The 12,460-nt window shown below is 42.1% G+C and overlaps 1 protein-coding gene across 1 annotated transcript; it reads right to left on the reverse strand.

Moving 5' to 3' along the window:
• Positions 1 to 6,587: 6,587 nt before the first annotated feature.
• Positions 6,588 to 9,300, reverse strand: adrb1 (adrenoceptor beta 1). The gene has a single exon (XM_046376353.1). The coding sequence runs from the start codon at positions 8,722 to 8,724 to the stop codon at positions 7,531 to 7,533; it is 1,194 nt and encodes a 397-aa protein (XP_046232309.1). The 5' UTR covers positions 8,725 to 9,300; the 3' UTR covers positions 6,588 to 7,530.
• Between the last annotated feature and the right edge of the window lie 3,160 nt (positions 9,301 to 12,460).

Below are 12,460 nucleotides of genomic sequence, written 5' to 3' on the forward strand. Positions count from 1 at the left end.
TTTAGTTCTCTGATAATGGATTCTCCTATCAGCTTAGATGACCACCCTTGAATTCATAAAGCATTGCCTGTGTCCTTTAGGCACAGCAGCGACCATGACAGTAGCTCTCAAGGTGCAGAGATAACAAGCCTGTCCTCTCCTTGTCAGTCTATTTTTGTTTACTGTATTCCATCCTGCAACAGTCACAATTAAAGCTGCAACATTAAGATAAACACATTTGAATATGAATGAGTCTTTGTAATGAGGATTATTACAATCCACTTACTTAAATGAAGTGTGAGTCTGTGTGCAGAATTAGACCTTTTTAAACGTGATCATATGCCACTCTGATGCTCTCCCTCTGTAGATGCTTTGCTGGAAATTAAGAGGATGTATTTTCTCCAACAGTGCTGCAAGACATACTGAAATTTTGTCCTGCTCATTCAGATTTGTAATTCATAAAAAAAAAGCTGCAGGTTTCAGCAGAGTTCTCTTTGTTTTCATGCCCAAACTAGACCTTTTCTCAGATAACCCACAACATGTGTCTGGAAATTGTCCTCTGTGTCTTTATGCTGGCGGCAGATAAGAGTGGAGTCAAAGCCTTGAGCCTGTGCTGAATGTAAGCGATGAGGGCCTTTTGAACAGAATGGTGTTCAGTTTACTGTTCGGTCGTGGTGGAAAATAAAACATTTATTCAAGTACTATACATAAGTGCAATTTTACGTGTATTTTATAATTTTATCTGACTATGATTTCCATTTGATGATACATTATACCTCCATTCCTAGAGGTAAGTGTTGTTCTCCACTACATTCAGCAGATTCAGACAGATATTTTTGGCTTGCAACTCCTTAAAAACAAGTTGTGGCTACTTGGAACCTTTTGTCATGTTTGAAGTGTTTATGAGCAACATTGAGTAATTCCCCATCTAAACTTCTTAGATTGTTCCATTTAAATAAATAAGGGCTTAACAAAAATGCATTACGAATGGTGTAACTTATTGTTTTATTCTTTGTTTTCTCATAAATTGTGTAATGACCCCTCAGGTTTATCTTGTGGCCCTTTGGAGGGGGACCGATCCCTTGGTTGGAAACCAGGGGACTCTACTTAACTGTATATGGAGTTGTTAAAAATAGCTCCACCAACTGCTACGACAATAAGTGCTGCTCATGCATTGATGCACTGGTAAACATCTAATAATGTAATCAGAATGAATACTTTTATTTCTACACTTTAAGTAAGAACAAATGATATTATCTTGTCAATAAGTATTTGTATACATTTGTACAGTATTTGGTACTTTTACTCCAGTAAACCATTTCTTCTGCCACTTTTGCTTTGTCTTCTCGAGAGGCCAGTGGAAAGTAGCAGGAAGTTGAGGTCATCGGCAGAGGTTTAGATGAACACCTGAAGGGCTGAGGAGTGTATCTGACGCACCACCTGAGTTTTACCATTGTGACACAGTGGCCTTTACTGTCAGTTGGCGGTTTCACTAAAGGGCGCTTTGCCCCTTTTGGGCTCAGGTTGGCCCCTCAGAGGGCTTTGAACACTCTGTGAAGCCACTCATCATGGGTTTGCAAGTGCACCTCTTGGACCTCAATGTTATTGTGAAAGTTAATATACCCAGGGCTGATGAAATGAATCCTTAAAACTGTGACTTAGTTTGACATGTTGCAAAATACAAAACCACACTCAGATCTGTCCGTATAATATGAGGCTGAAAAGCTCAGCTTGGCATGAAGACTGGAAACAAGCGGAACCAGCTAGCATGGCTCTTTCTTGAGGAAGTCACTACACACAGCCAAGAAATAATAAGGCACATAACTCTCTGTTTTTTTCTTTGGATTAACCAAACAGGTTAATTGGTGAGCTTTAGAGTTGCTGGAAGGTGGATTTTGTGACCTTTGGACAGAGTCAGGCTAGCTTTCACCCCCTGCTTCCAACCTCCATGCAAGCTAAATTAACCAAATCCCAGCTGTGGCTTCATATTTAACAGAAAGACATGAGTCATTTGCCCCTTGCAAAGAAATGCCAAATCTTGAATCACCATCTCTGTTGGCACACAGGTTGTTCAGCAAACTTTTTAATGTTTTAATGTTTATGACATTAAATGAAGACTCTTTGGGTTTTGGACTGTTGGTTGGACAAAAGAGGAGATTTAAAGATATTACTTGGGGCTCTGGGAAATCATAATGAGCAATATTACAATTTTTTTTTTTATATTTTATAGACTAAAAACTGATTAATTGTGACAATTATCTGCAGAGTAATCAATACTGGAAAAAAAAATCATGAGTCTTCAATCACTGTCAAATTCTACAATGTATTTAATTTAATTTTAATTTTTTTATTTAAGTTACTTTATTAATCCCAAGCTGGGAAATTACTTCTGTGCATTTAACCCATCACTGATTGAAACACACACAGGAGCAGTGGGCTGCATCAAGCACCCGGGGAGCATATTGGGGATTAAGTGCCTTGCTCAAGGGCACATCAGCCGGCTGGGGACATTATCACTCCACCACTCTCAAATTTTTCCTGCCCGTCCAGGGAATCAAACCAGCGACCTTCCGATCACAAGCCGCTTCTCCAACCTCTAGGCCACAGCTGCCCACTGAAAAGCACTGATACGTTTCAAGATGCCATGCCACGATCTGTCATTAATTCTGATACTCAAGCTGATCCCTGTTCAGTACTCCAGCAAATATTTTTACTGTATTGTTAGGTTTGATAAATAAAAAAAGTGGACCTTAGTTAAGTCTGCTGTGAAGTTAGTTGCGCTTTGCTCAATTTGTTCGCTCATATTTCTGTAAGTATAACATCAGCTCACACTATATGCAAAAGCTGAATACAAATGCTGAACATGACCGACCACATTAGTCCAATCATTACGTAAGCCTGCGATCAAAGCAAGCCAAAGTGCAGCAGATGGAGGAAGCTGGGCGCCAAGTTCACATGGGAATCCAAACAGATGGACACATGAAGCATAGCACCTGCAGTTGGCACCGCACCTCGACACTCGCGGCGTGATTTAGAGTGGAAAAATTCACAGGGGAATTTTATCTGACAGGGTAACTAGGCATTTGTTAGCCAATGGAAGTTGAGTTTTATCAGCACTTTGCATCAGAGGTGTGTGCCAGCTTCAGGGTCTTCACAAGTTCAGGCATGTCATTCAGCTATATTCTGCATTCATAAATTGGCTTTAAAATCTATTTTGAATTGGTGGGTTTAGTAGACTAATGAAATACATTTTTTACATATATATATTTTATTGATGTTAACTACAGCTGATGTCAACAAACAAAAGATTTGAAATGATTTAAAAGAGGATGTAAAAGGAATACTTATGTGCTCCCATTGCATTGATTTAGCACATCTATTGGGACCTGATAAGGTTGTAATCATTAGCAATCAGAAATAACTATCTCCAGGTGTTGACATTTCTGTTTTTCAAAAATGAATGTTTTGTTTTTCTCACTCCCTGCCTTGGATTCAACTCCCCTCCAATCTACCTCCTGAAGAAAATGAATTTGCATTGCATTTTACAGTATCATGTTTCATAATCATGTATCTGTTGGATCTCTGCAGTAATTACTTTAATTACTCCTATCTGGTGTAAAAAGCTCTATTTTTGTCCTTTGTTTGGTCTCCGTTAAGTCCTTGGCCGCCAACTTCGTTTTCTTCGTGCACAGCAAATCCTTATTCAAAGGCTCGTCCAACCAAAAACTGTAGCAGCTGTGTCTTAGCATCAATATCTCAGCGGCATTTGGGAAATCAGAAGATTATTGAGATTCACAAAGACATCTCATAATCTGAATATTTTTAATTCTCTTTGATGATTGTGATGTTTGTGTTTGTCAAGTACAGATGGCAGTAGGAGGCGGTTGGCGGAGACGATATTCATGATCTGGATGAGAAGAGGATCAGTCCGTGTAATAACTGAATGAAATCTCATCACTTGTTGCCTGAGAGGATCTGAAAGAACTCCACACTCTTTTAAAGTTTCAGTGCAGTGTGGCAATTTAGGATGTTGTTAAAAACGTCTCAGTTAATTCTGCTGCGAAACCTCGTTTGAATTAGCTGACCGGTGAAATAACATCTGGGAATACGGAAGTTTAATGAGAAATGATAGCAGCTTGAGTTGCACCTTGTCTTATAAAAATATATATCCATATTTCACACACAGTAAATGTGATTAACTGAGTTTGAACAGGGGCGAATGCAATGCAATTCAAGAAACAGTCTCGCAAATTATCATTTTTACATGTCTATTAGATAGACCTACATATGAAACAAGTAGCTAATTAGCTTAGCTTAGCATAAGGGTTGTATCCCAAGGTGACAGAATATGTCCCCTTTTTCTGGGCCAGGAGCAGTAACCTTATGAGGGCTCCACTGGAGGCAACTGGTTCTGGCCAAGTCAGGATTATAGTTTAGTGGAGCTTTAGCATGCACATTATGTTGCCATTGGATAGAGCCAGGCTAGCTGTCTTCTGCTAATTTCAGTCTTATTCTGACTTAAGATATATATGTGAATACACATTTACTGCATAGATGCCAGACTCTATTTGTCAAGGTCCTCATCCAATTCTCAGAAAGACAGCAAATAAGCACACCTTGCAACATGTCATACTATTCCTTTAGGACTTTTATGAGGGAAATGATTGTACTTTAGGTTACACCTGGTCCACCTGAACATCTTGATATTCTTTCAGCAGCATATAAATATGAGCAAGCTTGATGCAGTGTATAAATGACATTCAGTATCACAGAGTCATTTAACATGTTTCTTGGTCTGTAACAGTTAAACGAATGTTTTGTTAACTTAACTGCCACATAGTCCAGTGAAACACTTAGCGGTAACACCAGCGAGTAATCATCTCTGAAAGAGGAACCTCTGTTACCTCAGAGGTCATGCTGATATCAGTTCATCTGCTTTGACTTGGAGCAGCCAAAATGTAGACTAATACACAGCCAATTTGAAACAATTACTCTTAAAGCCGCTGATTAGCTCCTCCATCTGTGAGCTCACTGCTAATCTGTCCGAACACAAACTTCCTGCCAAACAAACAATGCTTAATAATGAAAGGGGTCTTTGCCAGGAGGCCATCAATGATACTGGCTGTACTGCTGTTGTTGTTGTTGTTGTTGTTATCATCATTATTATTAGTATTATAAAAGCTGATTCTCATTCACACACATTAGTTCAGTCATTCATATCTAAACAGTCAAAACAGTTGAGGTCTGTTCCATTCAGTTTTTTTGGGTCTAATTGAAATGTGCGGCTCAGCCCTTCTGGGGGAGCATCATTAGCAAAACGCATCATGCTAATGCATTTTAAAGACGTTCAGCTTAAGGGCTAATTAATATTCCCCAGGAAGAACTGGAAACCTCTCCTGTAAGAGCCACTTCATAACACCAGCTGTCATGATATTTACTAAAACATTATCTGTAGACTTTCAGACTGGGGCAAGTGGCAAATTCAGTGATCAAACAGCAAGGTTTAAAAAAAGCTTAAAAATAACATCTGGGCCCATCTGGATTTTGCACCTTTTCAATAGGTTTGACAAGATAAAGGAAACTTTGATTAATGTTCCAGTGAAATCTACTGCGACGTTTAACTTAAATTTGAACCAGAAAAAAAAAAAGACCCCAATGAGGTCATAGTGATGTCATGAGGGTTATCTGGTCTTGAAACTTTCTGTTAAATATGTTAACAGGTGCACTACAAACTGGAGATGTGGGGTTTGGGAGACAGAGAAGGTCTAATGAAAGATGCTTTCAACTACTATGTAGGATGCAGTGTTTTTGGAGGATGACCTTTTCTGAAGAATAAAAGTCAGGCTATTTCAGCCTCTGCTGCACAGGATTTGAACAATCATTTTTTTAACCTGTCTCTCATGAGTCCCCCAAATTCATGAAAATACAACGCTAGATTTCTGGCGTTGCCCTTTTCAGATCTTTACGGTTTTTAGTGCACTGACCTGCAATGTTTGAAAATCACATGAAACTTAAACTTTCTCCACATTCAAAACACATTAATTACAGCATTTTCAATGTAAAACAGCGACGTTTTAATTAAATAATTAAAATTCGTTATATTTTTCCTGAAACTGATTCAGCAGTGTCAACATTCACTCATAATACAGCTGTTTCAGTGCCGTGTGCTCAGACAATGCAAATACGCTGCATGAACAGCATCAGGGCACAGCTGAGAAGAAAGTAGTTTAAACACATAAGCACTTAATACAAAACCTTATGAATCCACTGTACATGAGTGTGCGTAAAATCCATCGTTCAAAAAATCCGATTTTCACGTGTCGTCTCTCCTCAGAGGCCAATCAGACTCCAGCCGCTCCCAGCAGCCTCAGCCAGCACATCAGCTGGCACGAGCATTGTTTACCTCGAGATGTCCTGTTGTTTAAGCTCTAATGTTCCTAAAATGATCTGTGAAACAAATGAGGTACCCGGTAGGAAAGATCACTCCCCTCCTTAAGCGTTTTCACTTAATAATGTGATATAAAATTAAAAATAAGAAGAAGGAGAAAGAAAGGAAACAGAAAAGCTTTGTCAGTAAAATCAGTGACAGGGCAAAGATTCCAACGAGCTTAACAATGAAACTTCCTTTTATTTCACAGGAGTCAACACACCACCTGACAACAGCATGTAAAGCTGAAATGAGAGAGAGAGAGAGAGAGAGAGAGGCTCAAATGCCTGACTTCAGTACTAAACACCACAGACCATATGTACAAAGGGCGTGGGAATCAGCCGCCCGTTTACGTTCTTAGTAGTAAAAGACAGCGTGGAATAAATACGTCTATTTTACATAAATGTTTAATATAAACAAGTACCCGTCGTACAAACTGCGCTCGTCGACGGCCGTGAGGTAAAACACACTGTGAGCACAACGCATGACTACAGTACGACAAACAGCTCGCTCACGTCCCGCGCTTGGAAATAACAGCCAGCTTATTACACTGCGTCTGAGCGGTCACCTTAGGAGCCATCTGTGACCCATCAGGAGACCGGGGTTAACGCACAGGATACCCACTTCCCCTCAATGCGTGTTCCTTCTTATATAATACTGTCCTGTTGGCAATAAAATAAAAGGATTTTAAATAAATGATGTAGCCACGGGAACGTGCGTGCGCTCTTTTGGTAAGAGTCTCACTGAATCCCGTTTAAACGCATGCATCCATTACGATTTATCACACACGAAATTTTTTTTTTAGGGTCGATATTATTTGGCAAATTAGATCATCTCCTCCACATTAAACTGTCCAGAGCAGATTGGCGCGTTTTGAAATGAATATTAGTCCCGATGCGTCTTCCAAAAGCATTGCTTTCAAGTACATTTCTGCTCATTTCTCCCGGTGTTTTCACTTCTCTGGTGCTGATATAAAATGGACCCACTTCGGCTAAAAGGTAGCGCTTTTTGCGCATACCTCCTCCAAAGGGAACCCCATGTTCAAGAACTCAAAGCCCGCTTGGGTCACCATCTTTATGCAGGCTGTTGTAATCCACCTCTGCAGAAGTTTTTTTTTTCTCCGGTCACAGCTGTGATTCAGAGTGAGACAGCTTTACTGTCCCCACCAGGCTGCTGTCACTGTTGTCCAAAGCGGTGCAATCCGACCATAACCCCAGTGTGCCGGGCTCCAGAGCGGAGACAAATCCTCCGGAGCACCGGGACAGGTCGCAGGAGCTGATGTGCAGCCTGCGGTCGGCTTTCCTCGGGCAGCACAGCAGCCTCTTGAAAGCCTTTCTAAAGTCCGGGCTCCGGCAGTAAATTATGGGGTTGAAGGCCGAGTTTACGTACCCCAGCCAGTTTAGGAACACGAAAAGGTCCTTGTCCACCACCTCTGCGCAAAACACTCGCACTACGTTGACTATAAAGAAAGGCAGCCAGCACAGAGTGAATGTCCCCATGATGATGCCCAGCGTTTTGAGCGCCTTCTGCTCCCTGAGCGCCAGGATTTTAGACGGTCTCTTCTTGCACTTGGAGGTCAGTCCGGTTAAGGTGTTGTGAAACCTGCCCTCGCACTTGTCGATCTTCCTCAGCTGTTTTTTCGCCTCTCTATACACGCGGGTGTAAACAAATATCATCACCAGCAGAGGAATGTAAAAAGATATGATGGATGAGGAGATGGCATATGCTCTGTTGGTGACAAAGTCGCAACATTCAGGGTCGTCGTAGCAGGCTGTGTCCACACTGTCCCGGGACCAGTGCATCAGGATGGGCAGGAAGGAGACCAGTGCAGAGATAGCCCAGACTACGCACACCACCGCTTTGGCCCGAGCTTTGGTCAACAAGCTCTGGTAGCGGAAAGGCGAGGTGATGGCCACATACCTGTCTATGGCGATAACGCACAGGGTCTCGATGCTGGCGGTGACGCACAGGACGTCCACGGAGATCCAGAACTCGCAGAAAAAGGAGCCGTACTGCCAGGAGCCACGCACCTCGAGCGCGGCGCCAAACGGCACCACCAGCAACCCCATGATGAGGTCCGCGCTCGCCAGCGATACGATGAACACATTGGTGAGCGTCTGCAGCCTCTGCGTCTTGGCTATGGCCACGATGACCAGGATATTCCCGAACACAATGCACAGGACGATCAAACCCATCACCAGGCTCATCCCGGCCATCCACTGCTCGGACGCGGCTGTGGCGGAGCCCGGTGCGTCCGACGCGCCGCTCCCCGAGCCATTCTGGATGTTCACCGGCGAGGACGCGCCACCGTCCCCCATGACGGGCTGCTGCGCTGTGTGCGGGAGCAGGTCGAGTTCATCAAGACAGCGCGAGGCAGCCTCCCCAGCGTGTCGCACGAGCCACAGCTCTACTCCCGTCGCGCGCCAACTCCATCTGGAGCTCCTCTCTCGCCTTCAGCCTGCACGAGCTGCTGCACCGACCAGGACATCAAAACAGGCGGTGACATCATTGCTCGCCACGGCCAATCAAAGCTGTTGAGCGAGCACACAGTCCCAACAGTAAGAAAGCAAGCAACACCTGAACCTAAAAATGATATACTCAGTATCAGTGTTGCACTGTGTCTTTGGGAAACTGATATTGAATTTACCTGCATTATCTGATCTTAGCAACACTTTGGTTAAAGAGGAGGAGGAGGAGGAGGAGGAGGAAGATATTTTTTGGCAAGCAGCTCTCTAACCACCTCCTACCTGAAATTGTCTGTGATTGTTATCCGTCAAAAAATCTGCTGGTCTTTTGGAATATGAGAACCCAATTATGGAAATCCAACCCGCCATGGCATTTTGAACTACAGGGATTTCCTTGTTTTTAATGTTTTGCCATCACAAACAAGGGTTGTTTTTCCACTTGTCCATTTTGTATTTTTATCACAAAAAATACATTCCACGACCATGAGGTCAGGCCCAACCACAGAGCTGCTCTTTGCCTCACAGCAGCTACATTACACAAAACTTCTTATCTTAAATCGTGGCTTGGACAGGCAGCCAAACTATTCATTATATATGTTATCACAGAAACGTCGTGTTAAGGTCAGTTCCAGCTCACTAAAATCCATGTAAAATGCACAGATGGTTTAATATGTGCTGGACAAGATAGGATCAAGAGTTTACCGTGCGTCAAACCACCCAAAATCAGGATGTCAACAAGCTTTATATACTTTTTAATTATATGCTACGTTCTTTATTTTGTTCATTATTTAGCTCTACTTTTTGAATCACTGTACAGGACATCAACAAAGGATTATCTCATCTCATCTTATCTTAAACTGCACAGAGCGGCCACTGATGAGGCTGAGGAACATCTCCTGTGCTAATGCACAGCCTAATTCAAACAAAAACAAGGGTTCACAACGAAAAGCAAATGACCCAAATGACAAAGGCACAACACATAGTGGAGACACAACAATGATTCTGCCAAAATGAGCTCTTCAGGGAATAAACATGAAATTTCAATTGTTGCTCATGCAGTAAGGAAAATTATGTTGAAATCACAGCTGACTGTGCACCTTCCCTGCCACATTCAGAAAGTCTAAGTCCCCCAACAACTGCAAGGCAAGACTTTCAAAAAGAAAAATGCACACAGTTAAGTGAAAGCATTTCTTTCCCGGCCTTGTGACACACAGACTACGAACAGCGATGGATGACTACACCCACACTCCTTGTTTTTCTGCATGCTGTTTAGCATGCCTGTTCATGAACCTGACGACCCAGCACCAGAGGCTTTGACACGACCTGACCCAGCATAACAAAGCTCGTCTCCGAGAGTCAACATCTCTACATGGCTCTATAGCCTACGTCAGGCGCATGACGGAGGGCCAGCAGGCTTTTCTCACTGAGATATGAGGAGGATGATTCCTCTGCACTACACTTCTGGGGTTTCTGAAGAATGCAGATCTTCAAAAAGCTGGTCGACCCTCATTTTCTTAGCTGTTTGTGTGTTCAAACAGTTCACAGTTCTGTTTCAAATAAGACAACCTTTATAAACGGTTTGTTATTAATGCTGACCTGACACTACCAGGTGTGTTTTAAGCCAACAAAAAGAGAATTAAAAAAAAGATGCTAACAATAAACAAAACACAAGACAATTTATTTTGAGTGATTAGTGTGGAAAATACAATTTACAGACTTTATTTCTGGTATATGTTAAAATAAACTAATAAAAAAAACAACTGATACCTTCATATGGCCCATGTCCACTGCTCTCTAGCATGCTATCACAGGGGTTTACTGGGTGGAAAGTAGTCCAGATGAAAACTGGGTTGCTATTAAATTTTTAAAATGTCATTTTCAGTGCTGTGATTAAACTCCATTCACCTTCGTTCTGCTGCAGCAGTTGCAGAAATGAAACCAAAAGCAACCGCATGAACAGATACCAATGAAGGCAAGTTCATATATATATAAAAAAGTAAAGGTTGTCTCTTGTAATTTGTGTGAAGTTACACTTTAAAGCGGATTTATTTTAGCATTGTTTGAAACAGTTTCTCATCTCTCCTGTTGTGTTTCCCACTGTCATCATTCAAATTTTCGTGTGATTGCTCCATCACTTTCACAAAAATAAGCTGAGCAAAGTGCTCTCGACAACTTAACAGCCGCTACCTCCCACATATCTTCACACCAGTTTTGCATGCTGGGATCAAGGGAAGCGAAGCAGGTTCAACTTGACTTGTCAGTTTGACCTCTTATGTCAACGCCGACATCGAGTCAAAGCGCAAAACTGATTTCATCTTTTGAAGTGACGCCTTCCCGTTAACGTATTGCACTTGAGCTTCTGAGCCGAGGTGAGAATGGAGGTGAGCTGAAGCAAACAGGGAGAGAGAGAGAGAATTTTTAGCAGCTCTGGCCAGCATAAAGCCTCCTTTCCCTGCTTTTTGAATTAGCGCTCATCCTGCACTGCCACACACACTGGAAATATTGCAGCAATATTTTATCTCTCACACAGATATGATCTTAATGGAGCTCACTCAGCCAGAATGAAGTGAATAAATGTTTCTGCAATTAAAACTGTGTGAAAACTGTGATTTTCCCCTTCACTAAACCTCCGCCCGGTTTTCATTTTCAGCCAAACACCCTGCCAACATCATTTCAAAATTCACTTTTTATATGAGCAATCCACTAACAATTAACTAGTGTCAGGCCCATGCATCATATGAGTGTCATAAGAGGCCATACAAGCCCCTGAGAAAGCTTCTAAAAGCCTTTTCTTAGCTTTTGAAAGGAGCTGTGTGCCCATGGAAGCCCTTAGCTGATCTCTCAGATACAGAATCCTCATGGCTTACTTGAGGGATTTTCTTACTTTTAAATAAACATTAATCTGTTATATCAGCACAGGAGGAGGAAGAGGTGACACTGCCAAGGTTAGCCCTGACCCGAGAGAGTCTTTAGTATTTTCTCCCTGTAAATGTGTATGTCCCTGATGATATTTCTGGTGTGGCACATGAGTGTTGAGTGTGTGTATGTGTGTGTGTGTGTGTGTGGCCTCTTGTAGAGACGACAACCACCAGAACCACACAGGGTTAATGACGCTGTCAGAGCGACATCGAGGGAAGCGACTGAGGGGGGTCGGAGGGATGAGACAGCGGGCAAAGGTGCAGCAGGAGGGAGGAGGTGATGGAGGATTCATACAGTGGACTATTTGCAATCTAAATGATGCGTTTGATATACTTTGTGTTATAATTTATGCTTGTTCTGAAACTGTAAGTCTTTGTTGTGTCGCATGGTATCTGCTGTAAATATTTTGGACTCTGACAAAATGTTATTTTTGTCCTATAATATCCTGTGGTAAGGCTCCAGCTCCCCCGTGACCCTGACGGATAAGCGGTATAGAAAATGGATGGATGGATGGAATATCCTGTGGTATATACATGTGAAAAAAGCTAAAAAAACCCAAAAACAAACAAAAAAAATGCCATACATAAAAACACATATATTATTTATATATCATAAAGAAAAAGTACCAAAAAGTAGCATCTTTTTTGATTCATATATCCTCCCCTCCATG

Source organism: Scatophagus argus, chromosome 21 (genome assembly GCF_020382885.2).
Source record: "Scatophagus argus isolate fScaArg1 chromosome 21, fScaArg1.pri, whole genome shotgun sequence".
Taxonomy (NCBI): domain Eukaryota; kingdom Metazoa; phylum Chordata; class Actinopteri; family Scatophagidae; genus Scatophagus; species Scatophagus argus.

Bases quoted from the DNA above. Each gene is read 5' to 3' on its own strand.
- adrb1 (XM_046376353.1), bottom strand. From the start codon at position 8,724: ATGGGGGACGGTGGCGCGTCCTCGCCGGTGAACATCCAGAATGGCTCG.